General features: G+C 45.3%; 1 protein-coding gene across 3 annotated transcripts in view; it reads right to left on the reverse strand.

Annotated features, from left to right (window-relative positions):
- Window positions 1–22,935, reverse strand: part of Nav2 (neuron navigator 2) — a 378,669-nt gene that overhangs the window by 17,756 nt on the left and 337,978 nt on the right. For all 3 annotated transcript variants that reach the window (XM_027936586.3, XM_071616336.1, XM_027936588.3), the window contains 10 exons: window positions 21,162–21,245; window positions 20,432–20,543; window positions 18,856–19,001; window positions 16,034–16,206; window positions 9,881–10,034; window positions 8,617–8,779; window positions 7,802–7,902; window positions 5,415–5,510; window positions 3,433–3,601; window positions 118–353 (listed from right to left, as the gene is read on the reverse strand). In XM_027936586.3, the coding sequence (XP_027792387.2) occupies window positions 118–353; window positions 3,433–3,601; window positions 5,415–5,510; window positions 7,802–7,902; window positions 8,617–8,779; window positions 9,881–10,034; window positions 16,034–16,206; window positions 18,856–19,001; window positions 20,432–20,543; window positions 21,162–21,245 (1,434 nt within the window). The remainder of the gene's footprint in view (window positions 1–117; window positions 354–3,432; window positions 3,602–5,414; window positions 5,511–7,801; window positions 7,903–8,616; window positions 8,780–9,880; window positions 10,035–16,033; window positions 16,207–18,855; window positions 19,002–20,431; window positions 20,544–21,161; window positions 21,246–22,935) is intronic.

A 22,935-nucleotide genomic window follows, 5' to 3' on the forward strand; every position in this document is an offset into this window, starting at 1 on the left:
CTTCTGCCAGCCCCATTTGGCCCGCCTCATTCTGCCCTCTTTCCTCCTCAGGAAGCTGGTGGTATCATCAGTTCTGAAAGGACCTCAAATGCAGCAGGTTCAGAATGACCTCCTCACCTTGCTGGACTTATGGTCCACATTAAAGGTGGCGATGACCCCGTCGGTCAATTCCCGTCCCTCTCGAAGCACCACATACTCCGACAGCCGGTTGGCCAGGTAGGTTTTCCCGGTGCCACTGGGGCCAGAGAGAATGATCCGCCGGTGCTCTGTGAGCAGGGAGACGTAGCGCTGCAGGATGGGCTTGGGGATCAGGGACTCAAACACCAAGGAGTCCAGGCTGTTTTCTGCGAGCCCTGCATTTGAGAGAAGAGAAGCCTGTAGGAAGGGTAATGTTCTGTGCTTTCGGAGACCTGATGTGATCCCTTTCCTTGGCAGCCCACTCACCTGAGACTGCTGCTCACCCAGATGTACCAGGAGCTCACAGGACACTGCTGCTGCCCTGGGAAGTCACCTCCCTGTTCAATAGCACCTTGTGCTTCTGGCTCCCATCTTGGCTGACTTTCCCACCTTCAGACTTGACCTTAATATCTGGGCCCTCAGTCATCTGTCCTCTGCGGTGCTGAGACTCCAGGCTCTGCTGGCCTATCTGCCCAAGTTACACCCGAGTCTCCTCCACCTGTGTCTGCCATATCCTTAGAGTTGCCTCTCCCTGCTGCCCTCTCCTGCCTGTCACCACTGCCACCCACAGATGGATTTAGCATGAAGGCCTCAGCATTTTTATCATGAAAACAAGGAACAATGCAAGGTGGGGCCAATGGATTTTGGAATGTGAATACCAGCCTACCTGCGCAGAAACCTGCATCTGAGCACCCTGATCCCCAATGACAAGCTGGAACTGATCTTTCCCCTTGGCTTTCTGGGACAACTTTATTAACCGGGAAAGTTGGCTTTAATATTTCATGATATCATCCCCAAGAAAAGATCCACCTGAAGTTAGCCAGTCAGAGTCTAATGTGATTCTGTTTAAAAATTCCCCAAGGAAACCAGCATATGTAAGTGAAAAAGTAAACTGAAGGGAATTTATTTTGTTTTATAATGGCATCATCCTTGCACATAATTACTCACTAAGCAGACACCCCTAATGCGTTTATATGCTCGTTTCTAATCCTCCCCCAACCAGGAGTAACCTCCTGAAGCAACGGCTGCTCCAGAATGACCAAGATGAAGGTCCCCAAATGCCTATCTGCTAGGGACAGGCCTAAGATCCTCCTCCTACTGAGCTCAAGACAGCTTACACTGGCTCAAACCTCGATGTGTGTGGGTAGAGCCTTTAGTCCAAATTAAATAATAGTGACAATTAAAAAAAAAAAACAATAATAACAGGAAAATATCACTCAAACACTTTCTGCATATATGTTGCTGTTTTGTTCTTCTGCAGTAAAACACACAGGCAGTGACTATCTTGCAGACACACTCACTTCAGAATATGCCAAGTCACACCCCCTTCCCCTCGTACCACTCCAAGTGAGAATGCCTGGCAGCACGGGTAAAAGACAAGATGCTGAGGACAGACAGGCTCTTCTGAGAGGGTTCTTGTCATGGACAGTTATTGTGTTGGTGTGCCTGGCATCTCTTCTTGTTTCTCTTTACAAGAATTCTTTCTCACAGTCCAGGCATGATGGCACATACCTGCAATCCTAGCAACTCAGGAGGCCAAGGTTCTCCAGGTTCAGCAACATGGGTAAAACCCCATCTCAAAATATAGAATAAAAAGGACCAGGGATGCTGGATTCAAGTCCTAGTGCCACAAATTTTTTTTTAAAAAAATCTTTCTCATAGGGAGCTCAACTCATTCCAGGTGGTTCAAGTGGAGTTCATTCATCCCTCTGTCCCCCCAAAAGGGTAGGCTTGTAACTGGGGTGGACCAAAGCTTCACCCTTATCATAATGATTGACTCAGTGTTGGATATTTAACTTATGGAGAGCCAGAGTTTAGCCCTAGACATTTTCTGTTACACTTCCAAAGACGTCTCTTTCCTTTAGGTTCCTATGCTAGAAAGAAGAATAAAAGTCACCAGGGGCCATTTCATCAACCATGTGCAGACAGCTAAACAAAAGCAATCAGTGATGAACCACGCAGAGGCAGGCCTGGTCCTGAGGACACTGAGTATCTAGATCCAGCTGTGCCTGAGGCATAACCCTGAATTTCCCAGGTATCTGAATTTATACATTCCCTTTTATGCTATAGCTACTTTTGCGTTGGTTTCTGTCACTTGTAGTTCAAGGTACAATATGGAATTGCCCTTACCAGTGAGGCTAGATTGAGGCCTAAGCAGCAATGCACCACTTGTCTCTAGCAGAGGTGGATTTGGTTTCCTGCTAGTGGGGAATGTTGGGGTGCTTTTGGAGAAAATACTTACTAGAAAATAAAACTTGTATGAAACTACTACAAAATTATAATGTTGAATTGACAGCAGAGATTAGTGCCTTTCGGGGAAGTAAGACATGCCGCGAGTGAAAGATAGGCCTTGTACAGGGCTTATCAGAGTCTACTAATTATGTGGTTCATGGAATACAGAAATAAATAAGTTTTAAATTTGGAAAAGATTGGACTATAAACTTCCTCTCTTCCCATCCACAGAAATGACTAACGCATGCTATACCACTGAGCTACACGCTGGACTTTTTATTTTGAAATGGGTTCTGGTCAAGTTGCAGGCTAAACACCTGCCCCAGCCTCCTAAGTAGCTGAGATTATGTGTGTATACCACTGTGGCTGTCTAAACAGGCTTTTTACTAACTAAAAGATCTTCAATGGACTGATGTCCTTCTGCCCTCAGTCCCCAAACTCAAGTGGGAATAACACTGAGGTTTCCTAGATTTATTTGGCTGTGAAATTTTTTATGAACCCATGAAGAACTTTGGAGCCAAGTTCAATGGAACACACTTGGCCTGGGGCTTAACATCTCTGGGTGATGAGGCATCGGAAGCTGTAGCAGCATCAGGCGTGGGCAAGAGTTTCACAGTTCATCAGGATGCTCAGAGCGACCGCCCTGCAGCCTATGGCACATGGTGGTTTCTGTAGAATGGGATCACATCCAAAGCTTGCTGGCAAGAGTCCTTCACTGCTATTGGCCAGGCGCCACTTCAATGGGGTTATTAAGATTCTATCACCTTAGAGTCATACAGCTAATGAGATCTTTTGATATATAATTTCAGCAATAAACTAAAATGATTTGTTTCCGATGGTGGTTGAAAAAGCCAGACTATTCAACTTGCTTAGGTAAGACTAATTGTGGCCGAAGAAAAGAACGAAATGAGCAACCACCCACATACGTGTGCTCAAACAAAACCGTGGCCATGATTTCTCACACCGTCACAAAATTCAGATGCGATTCTTGAAAACTCCAATCTCTGCAATGGGCCCCATTACCTTTGACCGTCACAGAGATGGTGGTGTTCTCTCCCACCAGGTAGCCACAGGGAAGGAGCTCTGGGGTCTCGGAAGTGCTGCTCCGCTGGATTTCCCCAATGCTGTAGCCGAGAACACTGTCTGAATTCAGCCCTAGCTGGCTCACAGGGTCGACGTGAATGATGTATTCCTGGAGAAAAAAAAAATAGACCCCATCAGAGATGGCTAAAATCTGCCTGTGACTCATGCTTTCATTGGGTGATTTAACGGTCATCCCCTCTTCTTTCTCAGATGATGACTGAGTTGAAATTGGGCTGTGGAATGAGAACTAGAAGAGGTGACTCTATGGGGACAATGCCCTCGTATCACAGGCCTCTTAAAATACAAATTTATTTGGTTAGGGGTTGGGGAAAGAAATCAGACCCCTCACAACACTGTGAATGTTTAGTCTGGAGGAACGAAGCACAGAAAGGCTGAATTGCTCTTCCTAAGTCCAGCTGAAGTCTCAAAGGTATCAGGGCCTGTGATCGTGCTGGGAAATTCATGCCAAAGTAATTCTGACAGGAAATCTCTTCACCAACCCCTCCAGTTGCCTAGTGTGAAGACCAGGCTGATAACAAAGAGGATAAATAAAACCTAGGGAAAAAACAAAAAAAAAAAACCAAACCAGCCATGAAGTTTTGAAAAGCAGAATGTGTGTTTAATTTGAAGTGTTTCCTTGTAGGTGACCAATAGGATTTAGGTCAGTGAATGTGGAACTCAGGCCATGGGCTGGGGTGGCCACAAAATGGCTGAGCTGAGTCCCAGGAAAGAGCCTCCAGTACTCACCTTTCCTCCTGAGCCCACACTGCTGCTTTCTACCCAAGGATGATGCCTACTCTATAGTAGAGGTAAGGTTTTGTTTGGGGTAGGTGAATTTGCCTGTCCTAAGCCACTCATGTCTCTTGCTGGATCACACTTCCACAGACTGGCTTGCAAGATGGGGGACAATCTTTGATCAAAGAAAAGAATTCTCTGCTGGGGAGTGATATTGGCCAAATTGTATTGTTGTATTGTGTGTATATACAAATATGTAATTATAAAGCCCATCAATATGTACAACTATAATGTACCAATTAAAAAAATGGGGGAAAAGAAAATAAGAACAGAATTTTCTCTGTTTGAAGCCACCTGAGTCTAGATGCTACAAAGAAACAATGGTCTACTAATTAAGTCAGATGTGGAAATCAGAACAACTGACTAGACCATTGGTCCAGTTCTAGATCCATGGCCTTAGGAAGATGCTCTGGCCTAATAAGCCTCACCCTTCTAACCTTAAATGGGAATAAAGGGCTTGGCATGGTTTCTGACACAGACAACATATTACTACTGAAGGGATAGGACTAACACAATACTGATGGCTGTTGATTTACTTCAGGACAACAGAAAAAAAGGGCTTGAAAGCTACTTCCCCTGTGGCAAACACCCAGTCCAGTGATAATTGACAGGAACAAAAAAGTGACTTGCCAACATCCTTGAAGCTGGCCTTCAATCAGATGTCCCTGCCATTTGCAGCACAAATCAAAAACTCTGAAGCATTGGCATAGGAATCTGATGGGCAAATCAGACCCAACCCCTTTAAGTAACAGGTGGAAATGGTATCTCATCCTAGCCACAGATCAAGTATTCCAGAGCATATTTAATAAGGCAATTCTCAGGTAAAAAAAGAATTCAGACATGAGCAGTTTGCCATAAAAGGATCAAATCACTGCACAAATGATGCTCACCACCTGACCAGTCATTGCCAAAGGCAGATGAATAGAGTTTTACCAACCACCAGTCTGCACTTACCATAGCCCTTCCATTCCCTGGACAGCCAGGGGTCAGGTCCCAGCAATGTAAGGATGTGGAGTGGGGCCAGGCTGGATAAATGGCCAAGTTAAGGATGGGGCCTCCCTTTTCCTCCCCGAGCCCAGGTCCCTGTGCCAGGCACACTGCCATAGCTACCTTCTTGCCACACTTACTTTGAACAGCCGTCTAACCACCCCATCGAGCACATCCCACTTCGTCTTGCCACTAACTCCAATGCAGCCAATAAGAAAGAGGTGTGGTCTGGAGTCCTAAGGGTAAGGAAATGTAGGCAGGTGAAAAACAAGTGGATCTTTTCTGACCCTGTTCAGCTGAGGACTTAGATTGCCCCATAACTCCACCAATGTCTGAGAGGGGGAGTAATAGTCCTATGTGTTTCAATGCCAGGCATAACTTACATTGAATTCAACAGCCTCAAAACCCTTCCCTGCTCCACTGTTAAAATTGCAATGGGTAAGATAAAAATCTCCTCTCTGGAGTCTGGAGCCTCCTGCTAAGTGCACACCTTGTACAGCAAGTGGATCACACATCGCTTGCCTAGAATCCCCTCCCACCTCCTGTCTGCCATCTCTGCCTTTTCAAACCTTGGGAACTCACCTCTTCCAGGAAGCCTTCAGCAATTCACCACCTGGCTCAGAGCACCAAAGGTTCAGGACACAACATATATAATGACGTATTCTATACTCGCTTATATTCAATTTTAGCTATTTCTGTTTTATTATTATTTTTAAAGTCAAGTTTGTTTCCTTGCTAGATCTTAGAACTTATTTAAGACAAAATATTTTTTCTTTTCTTCTTTTTTGATTTTTAATAACATTACTTTTCTTATTAAAAGGAAAACATGCTCAATTCAGAAAACTCAAACTCTGGGAAGATGGCCAAAAAAATAATCTACTTCTTTTGCATCTATGTCCACAGGGGCTAACAAATCACATTGATTAAAGAAAAACTGATAGAACATTCCATTCTGTTGGGTTTTTAATTATCTCACATGCTCACAACAACAGTTAGGAGAGGGATGGTGTGGGTGGAGGGGAGGGAGCAGCTGGCAGTCAAGCAAAATAGCAGAGAAAAGAGCCCCAGTCTTGCTGAGATGACCTGACCCCATTCACCACTTGCCTGTGGCCTCAAATAAGTGATGTGTGAGTCTTGGTTTCTCAGCTGTAAGATGGATAATAACCCCTGGTTAGCCAACCTCACCTGATGCGTAGTGATCCAGAAGGAAATAACTATTGACAGTGACTTGTGAACTGGAAAAATTAAATGCTCTCTGTTCCCACTGATGATCACTAGAAGACATTATGTTTGCAGGACTCTCTGCAATTCCTATAGGAATACTATAAGGATGAAGTTCTCTCTTGGCGACTGTAATTCCACTAGCTGGGTTCTGCAAATGGACCTCTTTGCTGTATCTTTCTAGGTCACATGATACTAACACCCCTGGAAGCTCCAAAATTCAGGACTTAATCCAACTCAGTGAGGACTGTGAGCCAACCATGAAGCGGAAACCCTGGCAAAGCAGTCTGCCTGCAGATATTTTGTTTAGAAGGTCACAGAGGGTTCTCTAGCTGTCTGAAACTGTATAGAAGAACATTTTGGCTAGAAATGCTAAGAAGTAAAAATTTAAAAATTCAAAGGGACTTGCAATGGTGAGTCATGAGGCCTTTTCCCACTCACTCAGGCCAAGGTCATTCAGAGAGCAACACTGGAATTTAATTACTAATATGCAACTCTTATTGTCAGCCCCCACCTGCACCCACTTCTCTGGCAACGGTGTAGACTCTAGTATGGAAACTGTACTCAGAAAACTCAGTGTCAGTGACAGGATGCTCCACCAGCTCCACGCTCAGCTACCTCTCTGTCTGCCTCTCTGTCTGCAGGCTCTGATGAGAGAAAACTAGCGTTCCTGGCCAGTGGATTCCAGTTAACTTATCTCCATACCTTACGTGCTAAAAGTGCTGAGTTGCACTGGAAGTGCTTTGGGAATATATTAAACTCAGAATAGCCATTTCTGCGGATGTTAATGTTTAGTTAATTACAGGAAAGTGCAGCGCGGGACAGTCCTTAGTACACTTCGTTAGTACAGACATGGGGGAGGGAAGTGCCATTCGCTCACCTTCATGGGGTCAGGGGCTACTGGGGTGGTGGCTACAGTAGTCTCCACTTATTTGAGATCTTGCTTTCTGTTTTCAGTTACTTGCGGTCCACCCAGTATATTGTTATAATTGTTCTATTTTGATAATAGTTATTGTCAGTCTTTTAAAGGGCCTAACGTATACATTAAACTTTTTCCTAGATTTGTATATCTAGGAAAAAAACTAATGCCTCTAGGGTTCGGTACTATCTGCCATTTCGGGCACCAGCTGGGGTCTTGGACCGTCTCCCTCATGGATAAGGGGGGACTACTGTATTAAGAAAAGCGTTAGTAGTATTTCCAAATCACCTTAGGCTAGGAAGTGAGACAGTTCCACAATTAGTCACTAAGCTAGGTAGTTCTACCTGGGGAAGGAACAGGCAGAGCAGGGAAAGGGATCCAACTAACCTCCTTCCACTTCATTTCCTCCTGAAAGCTGACAACTATCTTAACATGCCTGCCTCCTTCCTTCCGAGCCGAGCATTCACCAGTGTCATCCAGCAACAAGTCTGCGAATGGAAAACATCAACAGCCTTAGGCACATGGGGACAGCAAAGCCGGCTTCCTGACACCCCCGCTGCCTGTTGGCACAGCAGCGGGATAAACCAGGTGTCGGGGTGCAGGGGAAGTAGGGTGAGGGAGGGGGTGGGGAGGGGGCAGAATGGAGAATGCAACCACAGAAACCAGCGGTGGACCAACCAAGGAACCAGCAGGCTGATGGTGCATCTTGCCAAATGGAGGTGCGGGGAGAAACTGAACCACAACGACAGCAGCAGCAGCATCATGGATAAAAAATAAAAGCATCAGCCTCAATATGCTCACAAGGAGGACCTAGGTCATGTTCACTGATGATGCGCCAGCTGGAACCATCCGGAAGGCAGGAAGACCATGGGCCAAGCCATCACCCCACTGGGGCCTGCTGCTGTGGGGTGCGCCTGTAGCACTCAGCCTCTTAAAATGAATCAAACAGCTCAGCATGGTGGGCAAGGGGGTCTGAGCTCATGGCTGGAACAATTGGGGGCGCTGGAGCAAAGCATGAGAGCACTCTAATGGCTGGGTTCATGTTGGTAGCAGACGCACACCCAGACACACACACCCCAAGTGCACACACGCCTGTTGCCTCTTCATTTGATCTGTTGACTTGCTTATCTTGGGGCACCTGCTTGGAGACCAGAGCGCCAGCTGCAGGTCCAGGCCTGCCCCCAGCCCTGAGAGCCACTCACCCAGGCTGGTTGACTCAGTGAGGTTCAGGCTGTGCTGGGAGAGGCCCATGGACTGCCTTGGGGAGGCCGAGATGGACACCTGGGAGGGGGCCCGGCTACAGCCACTGCCTTGAGACTCCGACTTCAGCCGGTCGTTCTCAGCTTTCAGCTTCTCTATTTCACTCTGTGAAGAGTAAGGGAGAAGTGCACTCATTAGGAGGATGCCATGAGAACAAGCCTTTTCTAGAAAAAGGATCTGGAAGTTCCTGCAGGAACCCAGTGGAGAGCCTAGACAAGGTAGGTAACACCCTCAGGTAATGCCACCCTTCACTATATACATACAATGTATCTGGCAGGGCAGGCTCCATCATTGCAGAGAACTGGTCTTTGAGAAGAAGCACTCAGAAACTTGACTTTCCCACAGTCTGCTGCTTGGGTGTTCAGTGAAAAAGAATTGTCATCTAAGAGGTTTGGGTCACTCTGGGTTTCACAGGTTTCTTTACTGTGGGACTTTTTCAAGGTCTTTAATGAGCTGCTGTGCTTTATGAGTCTGAGAAGGGCACATGACGTGCAGCATTTCCCAACACACTTGATTAGGGCATTATTCTTTCATAGAGCTTCTCATGGAACAAATGTTTCAGGGAACCAACTTTGGGAAATGCTGCTCTCCAGTGAGGTTCCATTCAGCATACCCACAGGAATCTTTCGTTTCATAACTACTTTACAAAAACAAAGATCCAAATGTCTTTCTACCTTGGCAGATGATGGGAATGCCTGCAAGAACCAACCTACACTGTATCCGGGAGGGCACTAACTTCCAGCTGTAGGACCTGATAGGCTGAACCTTGGAGGAAGGGTTCCATTGGGATGCGTAGAAGGACATTCCCAGTGGAGGGAATGGTGTGGAACAGAAACTCCCAGGGTTTGCTGAGGAAACCATTCATGGCTCCATCTGGCCTTTGAGCGGAGGATGAAAAGTGAAATGGGGAGTGTGTGGGTTAAGAGTAAAAAGGGCTCCATAGAAGGCCTTAAGTCCCAAAGGAGACTGCAAGAGGCAGCAGGAGAGCTACTGAAATTCTTCTGCAATGAGGGGAATGATTGTTCTTATTCTTATTTATTTAATAAAACTGAGCAATATGTGTAAGTGACTGAAAAGAGAAAGGGGCTAGGAAAGCAGAGGGTGGCCACCAGATTCCGATGTAGCCCTCAGGGCTTGGCAGAGAGCAGCCTCCTGGAGCTCCTTCCTAGTCAACCCTGGGCCCAGTCCACCCTTCTGGACTCTCACCTGCATCCTGTTCATGGCCTCCCGGAGCTGGTCGAGCTGGTGGGCAGAGCTGAGCGCTTCTAGGCGGATGTCCGTCAGCTTCATCTCCTTGTCTCTCAGCTCATTTCGGAGCTGCATGACCGTCTCGGCTTCACTATCCATGCACTCCGAAATTCTAGAGAAAGGGGGAATGTCACTAACAGAAGCAGTTCTGAATCCAGCTCCTTTTAGTCCCCTACTGACCAGTGGCCCACATCAATCATCGAGTTTGTTCAGTAGTAACTCTGCACGACCACCTTCCTGGTGCTTCTTAGAGGTGACAATACCAAAAGCACCTAAAATTTACAGATTTTATTACTTTCTACAATATTCCTTTGCAGAGCTCTGGCAATCAGAATGGCTCGGGTGCACCTGTCAGCAAAAATCCCAATAACTGAGGCATAAGCAGGAGCTAGTAAAGGGAATAGCAACCCTGGGCATTTGAACACTCCCCAGTGTATACATGGCTGGGACCCCATAAAGACACCATGCAGCCTCTGAATTCTAAACTCAGAGAATTGAGGCCGACTATCTGTTTTCAAGATGAGAGAACTCCAAGGTTAAACAGCCGAGGGGTTATTTTTATTGGCCAAAAAAGAGGAAGAAACCTAAAGATATGGGAAGAAGCTCATCTTATCTCATTCTAAAAGCTCACTCCTGGACATATGTCTAGAGAGATCAACCTCCATCACCCCCACATGCTTCAGGCAAAAGATCAGCTTCAGGGAATTAGTGACTAGAGTGGACGCGGGGACTTTCTATCTGAAAGCCAAGCAACAGCGTGACTAGTTATCTTCCAGTCCTGGATATATATCAAGTTAAAGTGACTGTGGGACACTGCTGAGAGCCTTTTTCTTTAAAAAAGGCTAGGCTGGACTGCTTATTTGGTTAGGTTTGTCTTCAGATTCCTGGCAGGTTTGTACAAAGCAGGAGACCATAAAAGTTGTGATGACTTGCAATGTTCAGAAAAGAGTTTTATTAAAACAGAAAAAAAAAAAAAAAAGTTCCATGAATTCCAAACATCCTAGGATCTGGGGTACTGAGTGATCCAGGACAGAAGGCTTTGACACTTTTTGAATTGAAGATGGGGCGAGGTGGGGACTATCAACACCCTCCCCAAGTTCAAAAAGCTACAGAGCTGAAGCTGGCTGTGTGTGAAAAGGGAAGGGACAGGGAACACGCAGCCTCCGTTCTGTGGCAGGGAGCTTCTGAGCTTGTGAGCCTGCTCGCCAAGACCCGAGTGCTGGATTTGGGGCCCAACAAAACCTAACCTGTAAAACTGGTTGAAGGGGTGGAAATTTTAATCACCCCAGGAAAATTATTTATAAAACTTTTAAAAGAGATGTCATTGTATTTTGGGGCACAGAAGGAGCCAGAAGAAAAATTTAACACTTGAACTGAACCATTCTGGTGCTGTTTTCTTGACCTGCACCTAAACTGTTTTGATTTGAGAGAGGTAAAGAAAGTAAAACCACCTCTTGGTTTTAAAAGTTAGCAACCAAGGAAGCTTCTTGGCTTCTAAATCTTGAAAAAATGCAAGGAACTTGTAAAAATGTTATTAGTGTCATTCCATATCTATGAGAAACTTAAAGCAAACAGATTGGGGGCTAAAAGGGTTGGAGAGACAGAAATGCCTTTAGAATTCAGATCATCCCTTCCACCCAGCTCTCCGAGCTTTGAATAGTCTGTGGTTTTCAAGTGGAACTTTTTGCTTTTTGGTTAAGCAGGTTTGCAGGGGAAGCTTATAAAAACTGGTTATTTCTTGAGAGGACCATAGTTTCATGGTTTAAACACAGTCAAGTCTGAAAAAAATTCCACTGTGATACTCTGGTCTTGGCCAAACCATGCCCTGCACTCATACTGAGGTCTCCACTTCATGGTGGAGAACAGTCTGTGCTGGCTTTCATTGTGTCAGATGGGTACCCCCAGCACTCCACAGCCAGGCTCCCCTCGAGCCTCCTCCATGTCATCTGTACTTTTTCCCCAGAAAGCTCTCTCAGCAAGAAAGATGACATTTCCTCGGCACCCGCTTTGTGGATTATGTCACATGGGTTACTTTGCAAAGCTTAGCCAATCAATGACTTCATAAGGGAGCCATAAGTCTGGGTACCCGTTTGCGTCAAAACCCCCCAAAATTATATATTAATGAGATCTGGAGGTAGGGCTTTGGGAGGTCATTGGTGTTCCATGGGGTCACAAGAATGAGGCCCAGCGATGGCATTCATGGTTTTATGAGAAAGAAGAGAGACCAAGTGAGCGGGCTTGCGTCACTGCACCAGATGCCTTCCGCCCTGCCGTGACCCACAAGATGCTGAGCAGTAGCCAGCACCACGTGCAAGGATTGTGAGTTGAAGAAACTCCTACTCCTTATACATTACCCAGTGATGTAATACCTGTTTTAGTGACAAGAAATAGTCTTAAGACAAAAGGGAAGCAAACTAAAATGAAGAAAACTTGTGTTGGGAGCACAAGGTTTCTCCAAAATCAGCCAGCTTTCAGAAGCACACAATGCTGGGGCCGTGGGAGAGGATGTCTCATGATACAGTTGCTGTTGAAAACAAGTTCCTCTGCACCAGCCCGAACCAGGTTTTAGTGCCTATCCCTACCGTCTGAGACTGTCTCCCTTCTCCCTTGGTTCCTTCCCCAACTAGCTTACTCTGTACTTGGCTACTGGCTCCTGTGGGACTCCAGTTTCTCTAGTGTCTGATACTGTTTCATTCACTTCATATATTACTAATTCCATGAAGAGGTTCTAAAATAACATCCATTTTGAAAATGGGGAGGGTAAGCCATAGAGATTAACATGTCCAAGGTCACACTAAGGGTAACAGAGTCAGGATCAAACTCAATAGGTCCTCTTAACTCTACAATGCATGCTCCTGAATTTCACCCAGTGGCTCCGAATACATCCTTGTCCACTTTGTGGACCACTTACTCAATCAACCTGGTGGAGGCTTTTTCAGTCTCTAACCCATTATTCTGGCAGATTCCCTCTATTTCATTCAAAGGCAGGGCTGGTGGCATACCTAATTTTAAACGCCCAAGTGTGGGAAACATTGCCTTCTTCCAGCTGCCATTCCTTTCGCCCACGGGGTGAGGCCCAACTCCTCTGCCTTTGGTTTCTTCTTTGAACTCCCTCTCACATCTCGATCTGCACATTCTTACAAACCTTTCAAGGTTGGAAATAAGCGTTTTCTCTCAGCCCACCCTTTGGAAAAACTAGACCAAAACCAAACATCTCTATCCATGGAGACTGTGGAATGTATTTTTAAAAAACTGAAAGAAAGAGAGAGAGAGAGAGAGAGAGAAGAGAAGAGAAGAGAAGAGGAGGGGAGGGGAGGGGAGGGGAGGAAAGAGCAGCCCTGCCCCATCTCTAAGGGGACAGTGGTCTGGAAGAAGTGCTCTTGCTCTTGGTCCATACGGCTGACTTCATCACTGTCACTCTCTGATTTGGCCTCCCAGCAGCAAGTGGCCAAGTTTCTCCTGCTTCTGGGCTTCTAAGCAGTTTCTTCTCTCTACTTCTGGGTTTCCTCCCACCTCACTAGATGCTCTACTTTCTCTTCCTTAACGTCAAACATCAGTTGTGCCCCAGAGCTCAGTCCTTGCCTCTCTGCTCTTCTTCATCTCCATTCAAGCCCTTGGAGAACTCCAGTGCCCCAGCCTTCATTCCCACCGGGAGCTCGTGGCTCCTGAATCTACACCCCCAGGAACTCCAGGCAGGCTGGATCCTCCATGTGAGTGTCTCCTGGGCATCTCTCAGTTAACACAGCCAAATCACAGCTCCTGAGTCCCTCTTCACCCCCATCTGGGTTTCCTACCCGTCCCAGGTACATAAGCTGCCATCCTAGGAATATCCAAGGATAATTATTCTCTTTCCCTCACACATCACATCTGACCATCACCCGTGCTGTCAATTTTTCTTTCAGACCTAAATACATCAAAGACTCATCACTATCACAGTCACTCATTCACTCCACCAAATATTTGAATACCTGCAAAGCCAACAGAGTAGCTACCTCCACAGAGATTATATTGTAGATTTGGGGGTAAGGTGAGGAACAAAAGGCAAAAACCTGAAACCAATGAAGTCCATACATCAGATGACAATATGTGCAATGTGTGAAAAATGAAGCAGGGGAAAGGGGATGACAGGGTGTGCTGGTGGGGGATGTTGTTTTTGTACTGGGGACAGAACCCAGGGGTGTTCTACAACTCAGCTACTTCCCTAGCCCTTTTTGTTTAATTTTAAAATTTGAGATATGGTCTTGCTAAATTGCTTTGGCTATTCTTGAACTTGCAACCCTCCTGCCTCAGCCTCCTGAGATGCAGGGATTATAGGTGTGCACCACCATGTCTGGCAGGCCAAGCCTTGCAGATACACAGCAGAGACCTGAGGAAGTGACTATCAAGAGGAATAGCATACCAGGTAGGGGGCACAGTGACGGCAAAGCCTTAAGGTAGGAAGTGTTATGGCCAGAGTAGTGTGAACCAATGATCTTCCTTGTTCCTGGACATTCCTTACCCATAGAACACTGATTCAGATAATCTCACCTTTCTCCCTAAAACTCTCCAAATTTGCCCATTGTACACAAAATCAGGTCAACTTCACTTGGACTTCAGAGCCTTCCATGTCACAGGCCCTGCCTACCTCTGAGGCCTCTTTTCCTATTACTCTGTCCCTTGACCATGCTGTGGTGGCCACACTGGCCATCCCTTTTTCTCAGACTCATCCAGCTTGCTTCCACATTAGATTTCCTGTGCTATTTATTTCTTAGGAAGGCCCATCTGTGTTCACCAGCACCCATTTCCTTCTTTTCTTCCTCTGCAGGTGGTACAGCCCTGAGCCCTGGTCAGTGGACTGTAGGACTGAGGACATGCACCTCTTCCAGGCTGATGCCCATCCAACTCCCCTGTAGGATCTTCCGCACTCTTCCTCTCTTCCACCCTAGTGGGCTGGACACAGTACTGAGCCGAGGACTCCAGCAGGGCACACTGCCTGCTGACTAGGAATGTCTGCATTGGGTTTGGAGTGAGCCAGAAATGAATAGTGTTAAGAAAAGCCACAGAGTTTTGGGATGGGGTTTGTTACAGCAGCTAGTGTTACTGACCAGAACTAACCAGTGGTTCCTCCTGTTATAAAGATCTCAGCTAAAATGTCACCTCCTCAGTGGGGCCTTTCCTGACCACCATCTAAAGTTGCTGCCAAGGTACTCTGCATCCCAGCACTGTTTTCATTCTCAATGTTAACCCTTAGTACGATCTGACTGTTCTAGTTTACTCAGGATTCTCTGTTTAATGTCCACCTCCATCCCATAGGAGAGAGGGTGAAACAGAAGGAACTTTGTTTTAGAACAAAACTGTTATAACAGTGGAGGCTGGGCCTTGATGGGGCTGCCTCCCTATACCCAGATGCAGGAAAAGAAGGCAAGTGCATCGTGGGAACCATGGGAGGAGGGCTAATGACTCTTCTCTGTGTAACCAGTCGACACAGGGATCAGCACCTAAATACCTGAAAAAACCCAGCTGTGTCCCTAAAGAAAGATGGACAAACTGCCTCATGTCATGTTAAATCTGCTAGGGGTCATGAATGATTTTCTGTAATATAGCATCCTTTGATAAAGAGAACTATCATTGAATTCTCCGTTTTTTTAAACATCCAGTTTCTGAGTTGTTACCTCCAGAAAGAGTTAACAACAAATTTGATCAAAGAAGAAATGTATAAGTCTCATCACCCAAATGAACCAGAATTCAGCAAAAACTGGCAATACTCAGAACACCATCTTTCCCTCATAACAACATGGTTCTAGCTCTTTTATGTCCATTAATCTTGTTCAATCCATAAGGCAGGATAAGTAGATAACAGTCACTATCTGAATTTAGCGTACAAAGAAATGGAGACAGGAGAAGCGAGCAGCTTGCTTAAGACTGGCTATTAATTATGGGCACTGATACCACCATAACTAAAGCCTCAGTTTCCTCCTCTTTCAGCCTCCATGGTCCTCAAACACTGGAAGAACACGCAAAGTCCTGTCAGAGCACAGAGGAGCCCAAGGGGCAGGTGAATCGTAACAAGACTCCCCAGTCTTGTCTATCGTCTAAGAGGGCTCTCAGGGTGGCCCCAGAGGAGATACTCACAGAGAGTTGGAGTGAGAATTCCTCAGCAGAGGAGTGGAGCCCGTGGATCCATTATGGGGCAACTTTGGTGAGGAAGGCAAAGAAGAATCTGTCATCTCCTCAATGTCCGAGTGAGAGGACGCTGACTTGGGAGACTTCTTCTTCCCAAAAGCTTGCTTGAAGGAGCTGCGTAACTGAACAAACAAGACTGTCAGCTTTTCGGGAGCCACAGCCAATGCTCAGGCCTTGGCTAAACAGAGACATGCATACAACAGAATACTTCATTCTCCCACTTCTTCCCCCACCGATGGAAAAGGCTCCCCACAGCTCTCTCGAATCAGTGCATTAAGGGAAGAAGAGTTATCTGGTGTTGACAGCTCAGAGGACTGGACCTGTGGGAACATTCCATGCCTACTCTTGGCTCAAGACTAGACACCAACAGCAAGATAGTGCCTGGCTCAGCAGAGGGGTGTGGGCAGGATGAGGCTGCACAGCAACAAAGCAGGATGCTCAGACACGGAGACGGATGCGGATGAGGTTAGTCATATCAATGGATGGGTTAGCTTGGTATCTGATATTAAAGTTGGTCTTGCTTACCTCATTGACCTGCCAGAGAAAACGCAAGCAAAAATGGGGAAGGGGAAGGAAAAAAGACAATTTTTAACAGAGAAAGCCAGTGACAGGGAAAGCTTTGGACTTTTCAGACACAACATGGCTAATAATAAACACCACACACACATGAGGTTTCCAGTAGGAATGTGAACCTTCAGTGGCACTGGGGACATCTTCCTCCATTAAGAAAAGAAAGGAAGAGTGAGTTGGGGTGTACCCCATAATCTGGGCTCTTCCAGCTTCTCCCTGTCTGGTTGAAATGGTGGCTCCCACCTTTCTGTGCTTGTTGTCCCTTGCCTGCCTCTTATAAGTTGTCTCTCCAGGAATGAATTTGGTGGAAGGGGACATGTCCTTTTTCTGAGCAAAGGCATCTTTATGGTGTCACTGGCCCTACATGTTCGTATGGCTCTTGGCTCTATCTGGGGAGCTCCTGCAATCCTTTCACAAGACACAAGCAAGAGGGAACTCTCCATCTCACTCATCACTCAAGAAGTGGAAATTAATTTAGAAATCTGTTAACCATATTGGACAAAAGGAACTGGCATAATTTCCCCAAACCATGGGGATGGGCCTGAAACTTTGAGAATATAAAGAGTTAAGTGTAATTCTCTGAAAGCCATGGGTAGCATGTATTTTTCTAAGCCAAAAAAAAAAGAAAGAAATTCTGTTTTGAAGAAAAGTCTTTTAAAAAATAATTTTCTTTTTTCTTACTGAAAATATATTCCAGTGTTTTTCTTAGCTATTGAGAAATTCAGAAAATAGGCCATTTGGCAAATTGATGAAGTTTTTCTCCCATCATTGTGCTTCATCTCTAACAAACTGCACGTCCAGCTTATGGGTAAGCAAAATCCCATTGCTTTCTCATATTCTACTTCTGGTATTTCTAGAGAGAAAAAGATGCACTTGGCACACAAGCCAACAAACTAAACCCTTATCTCTACCTCTGATAAAATGCCAGATGGAAGAGGAGATTACCAAGATTAGACAGAATTAAAATTTTGGGATAAGGTGACAATGCCAATCATGGGTCCACCTGATTTCACTGTCCAAGAGTTTTCTTTAATGTAACATAAACAGAATTTTGTTTCTTGTTTTGAAGAAAATAGGGAACAACTATTTTTCATAGAAAATAATCCCTTATTATTTTGATAATCTAATATTATATTTATCAATGGCATGTTAGAGATGGCAAGGAGTTAATTCTATCTGTTTAGTCATAGCAAATGACTAAAAGCTATTAATAACTTTAAAAAATTATTCAGAATAATGAGAAGGCCACACTGAGCTAGACCTTTACCTTGCCTCAAAGGCAAGTGATCCATACCAAAATGACTAAATCCCCAACTTCTCCATCACTAGACCTCGCCACCCATCCAAGATAACACAAAATGAGCAAGAAGTGTATGGAATGAATGAGGACACCAAAGCCACCATGGACACAGGATGCTGTCAGCATTGACAAAAGGGGCCAATTTCAGATCCACCTGGGGTGGTCCTGCACTGAAGACAGGGAGTAGCAAATGTCACCCAGTGCTTTGAAGCCTCATAGCAGGACTCCAAATTGGATGAGGGAAAGGCGGGTAAAATTCCCCAGGAATGTAGGGAAAACTATTTTAAAAAGCATAGTATGGAAAATCAAGTAACTCATTGGGATTATGAACTCATAGAGAAACACTGCAGGGGGGACAGACCTATTAAACTTGCCATCCTGAGGTGTAACCTCTAGCTTAGAACTGCTCTCCAACTCCTGATGTGGATCTTATGAAACTTTTATGTATAGATCATGGTCAAAATTTTTTAAAAGAGAAGGTTGGTTTTATGCCATTCTAGGCAACTATACAAATAAACAAATAAAGAATATGATTAAGAATATTTAACTATTTGTATAGGATCAAAAAAATACTTTGAAACTAAGAAGAAGCCACTTAAGAGTAACTTTGCTCTCTGTGGCCAACATAGAATGAGAAGAAATGACACATATATAAAATGAAAGATGAGTACACCACATAAAGTTTCATGAAAGAGAAAAACCATAAGGTGGTGGTGATTTTATAAATGCTAGGGCTTTGTTGTGTACAACAATGACTTTTATAAAGACTTGTTTCCTTGGATTTACTCCCAAAGGCCTATGGTTCTGAGGGTGAGTCAGCCTGGGCTTTATCTGGGGGACACTGGCTCTGTGATGGACTCTGTTGGTTAGTCCCCAGGAGCCTCTGTGGATGTACACTCACCCAATTCTTTCTCTTCTTTTTCTTTGAGTCACTCTCTATGTTGCTGCCCACACTAGAGTGGCTGGTGGCACTGTTGATGCTGGAGACGCTGTCAGAGGAGTGCTGCCTGCGGATGCGGAGGTCTGTGGGCTGGGAGGTGCCATTTCCTGGAGAGCAAGGCAGGGCATGTCAGCACCTGATGACTTGAGCCCAATCTTTGGTCCCTGAGCGTGGCCCTCGATCTGAAATCCATACACTCGGGACTGCCAGGTCCTGAGACATCTCCTCTGTTCTCACTGTTGGGTTCCTTGAGCAGATGGTTGCTATGCCCTCTTTGGTCAATTAAACTGGGTCTATCTTCCCACTTTCAAAACAGAAGTCAAAGTAGCCTCAGGGAGAATGTCCCTGATGCCATCTCTTTAAATCCACAGATGGGCCGGAAAATACTGTTTGAATTGCAGCAGCAGTCACCTTTGCTGCTAGCTGTCTCTGCCTCTTTGCTTCATTATTTATTTATTCTGCAGTACTGGGGATTGAATTCCAGGCCTTGTGCATGCTAGGCAAGTACCCTACCACTGAGCCACAGCCCCAGACCTGCTCGCTGGCTTTCTATGCTCTTTTTACACTTGCCCCGCTCCGCCCCTTGGAAGTGCCAAGCCCACCTCAGCTCAGGGGCCTTCCACATGCCCTCCTTCTGCAGCTCTCCTTTCCTTCAACTCTGTTTGGCCAACTCTTGCTAACCCTTCCCATTTCAACTCTACTATCACTTCATTTAGGAGGCCCAATATCCAAGCGAACAGGGATACTGAATGTAACAGCGATTCCTCAAACCACACAGCTGCTTTCTTTGTGAGGACAGAACTATATCCAAAGCCTTGTCCTTAAAAGAACCAGCTTTTATTCAGATGCAGGTTCCAGCCCCACTTCTGTTACCCACTCTCTGACCTCAGAAAGTCACTGCTGTCTCTCAAACTCTGTACTCCCCTCAACAGAATGAGGAAAGGACCATCATGACACTGATAAGGTCATTATGCAAAATAAAGCAAAATAATGAATAGAATAATGAAAACACTTTTAGCACAGGGCTCAGAATACAGTTGACATACTCCACAGGTGCTAGCTATCAACACTACCCCCAGCATGGTTACTGTTGGTACTAAGATTATAGGAGGTAACTCACCTGTATGTTCATTTTTTTTTTTAAACCCCTAACTAAGATGCAACCAAAATAATTTATCTGGAGAGTTTTCTGGGACAAGTAAAAGAGGAACCCATTTTGGTTTCTCGCATGTCAACATGGAAACATGGAAGCATGAGTGAAGTTAAGGGTTATAAAAACACTTAGACACTCAACCAGCACAAAGCTATTTTCTTCCTTTTTTGAGATACATCAGAGAAGAGGATAAGCTATGCTAGCAGTCTTTTGAGAAGCCAGAAGCAACCAGATGCAAGGTGCTTGCCTCCTGGGCCTGCCTGGCAGACACAGAGCTGGACTCCAAGCCAGCCACCTCCAGCAGGGGGGGTTGTGTCAGTGCTGTCAAGGGGACGCTGCCAAGGGTGGGCGGGTCATTTCTCTAAATGTTCTTTCTCACTTTACCTTTGCAGTTGAGCTCTGGAGTGTTAATTACTCCATTAATGGCAGCCTGGGCAGCTGCATTCTGTTTCTTGAGCAGCTCGATGGTTTTTCTTAACTCATTCAGTTCTGAATCCTGAGGACGAGAAAGATGTATGGGTCATCCTAAAATCACTTTCTACAGAGCTCAAGGGAAGTATAACCTGGTTTCCAAAGAGCAGGGTAGGAAACACAGGAGCTCAGCAGAACCTTCGTATGCTACACGAATCTGGATCAATTTTCAGTGACCAGAGAGGAATACATAAAAGGAGTGGGCATGGGACCCTGAGATCTGTCCTTGATACCTTTATCATCACTGATCTAAGATATTTTTACTCAACAGATTTACCTTCGACTTGTCCCCTCTTTCTTCCTATTTTTCTTCCTCCCTTTTCCTGCCCCTTTCTTTCTTTCATTCTGGTGACAGAACCCCGTGGTGCTTTACCACTGATCTACATCCCCTAGCCCTTTTTATTTTTTATTTTGAGACAGGGTCTCCCTAAGTTGCTAAGGCCGACCTTGAACTTGTGATCCCCCTGCTTCCACCTCATGATAGGCATGTGCCACCATGCCTGGTTATTTGATATTTAAATTCTCTTGTTCAAGAAGTATATTCCAATCTATGTAATTATCTGAAATTAAAGAGAGTAATTGTCTGAAATTAAACAGAATGGTTTTAGGTTTATTGCAGGGAACAAAAGGCAGCCTGTCTTACCTTCTGCTCAGCTGTCATGGTTAGACTCTGGAGCCTGATGGTCATGTTTCCAAGACTCTGTTCAAAGGCTGCCACGAGGTGAGCCTGGAGGAGAAAGACACAACCTCAGCTAGGTAACCCTGCTGGGCAAGAATGCCCAAGAGGCGACAGGTCTTCAGGTCAAAAGTCTTACTAGGGCCACTTGACCTGATCCCACCCTTATCTCCCATTCTTCTTACTCCCCACCACTCTTTGGAATCAGTTACTCTACCTTTCATTTGCTCAAAATCCTGTGCTTCTTCCCACTTCAGGCTGCTGTGCCTCCATTCCCTCCTGCCCAGAATGTTCTTCCTGCCCCCTCCTTGCCTAATTTTGATGTGTCTGTCAAAAGGTCTCATGTCATGCCTGTGACAACTTCAGACTAGGTAGTTTCCCTCATATTTACTCTCACAAGCCACTGGCCTTCTGGCGTAAGCTTTGTGAAATTGTAGTTCAAATACATGTGGTCTTGGTCTGGGGATGTAGCTCAGTAGTAGAGCACCTGCCTAGCATGCACGAGGCCCTGCATTCCATCCCCAGTACTGAAAAAAAGAAAATCAAACAAAAACCATGGGGTCTTGTGACAGCTGCTGTGTGTCTGCATTCTCTAAGACTTCATTCTGTATTATAGGATAATCACTTTCCATTTTGTTCAGCAAGTGCCAAACTCATAGGAAGCATGTATGTAGAATAAACAAATGGTTGGCATATTTTGCTTGTTATAATCCTGGTTAATAAAAAGCCACTGAATGGCCCATCTGCTACCTCCCTGGAGAAACCTCTCCTAGTTTCCCCCAGGGGTTATGACTTTCCCACAGGCTCCCACGCACTTTCATAGACTTCTGTTAGAAAACAACATCAGATATGCTATGACTTTACATATCACTAGGACATTTTAAAAAATGTAGCCAATTACAATTAAAACATGCATCCAATTTTCAGAGATGTTAACAATGTGTGTGTCTGTAGGGGGGACCCATGGATCCTGGAGTTGAGAACTATGGCATTTTCCTGCATGTCCCCTTCTCTGTAAGTCCCCCTTTAAGGTTAAGAGGTGACTTTGCCTCTCAGTACTAAACCTCCTGCCTGGGATGCAAATTAGTAAGTAGTTGAAAAGCTGGTTGAATGGGGATCCTGTTAACATCATTAAAACCAAGAATGAAGAGTGGATGCATTTTCAGTCATGTTAAGGAATTTCTAGTAATCAAATTAAGAATCCATTAGTTCACCAGGACTGTCCAACTTCCAAACTTTATTTGTATAAATGAAATAGTGGCGGTCTTCTGGTTAGAGGCATTTGGGCAGCAGAAGAGATGGATTGTCAGACCAGACGCTTGATAGGGGGTGACACCAGGTCTGTTTTCTTCTTCCCTGCGTCCCTGATGGCACAAAGCTGCCACAAGACAAATGTGTTGCGTGGGCAAATAAAAGACTGGTAAAAAAAGCACTCAGGTGAAGGTGCCCATGTGGCCCAGGGGAAGGAACGGGATTTAGAGCGAGAGGTCTTTGGTGTTCCCTCTCATGCCTTTTGATTACCCATAATGCTAAGCAAATCGTCTAATCCTAATGGCCTCAATTTTCTCATCTATAAATAACATCTATTTTCTTCCCAGGGTTATTTTGAGCACCACATGAAATAAGACAGGTGAAAGTGGTCTACAAACTGTTGAGGAATTGCAAAACATAGAGATGAATAAGCACTGTGGGCAAAGAAAGAGGTTTGGAAATGAGGAAATGAAAGAAGAAACTACGAGAG

Source organism: Marmota flaviventris, chromosome 9 (assembly GCF_047511675.1).
Source record: "Marmota flaviventris isolate mMarFla1 chromosome 9, mMarFla1.hap1, whole genome shotgun sequence".
Lineage (NCBI taxonomy): Eukaryota > Metazoa > Chordata > Mammalia > Rodentia > Sciuridae > Marmota > Marmota flaviventris.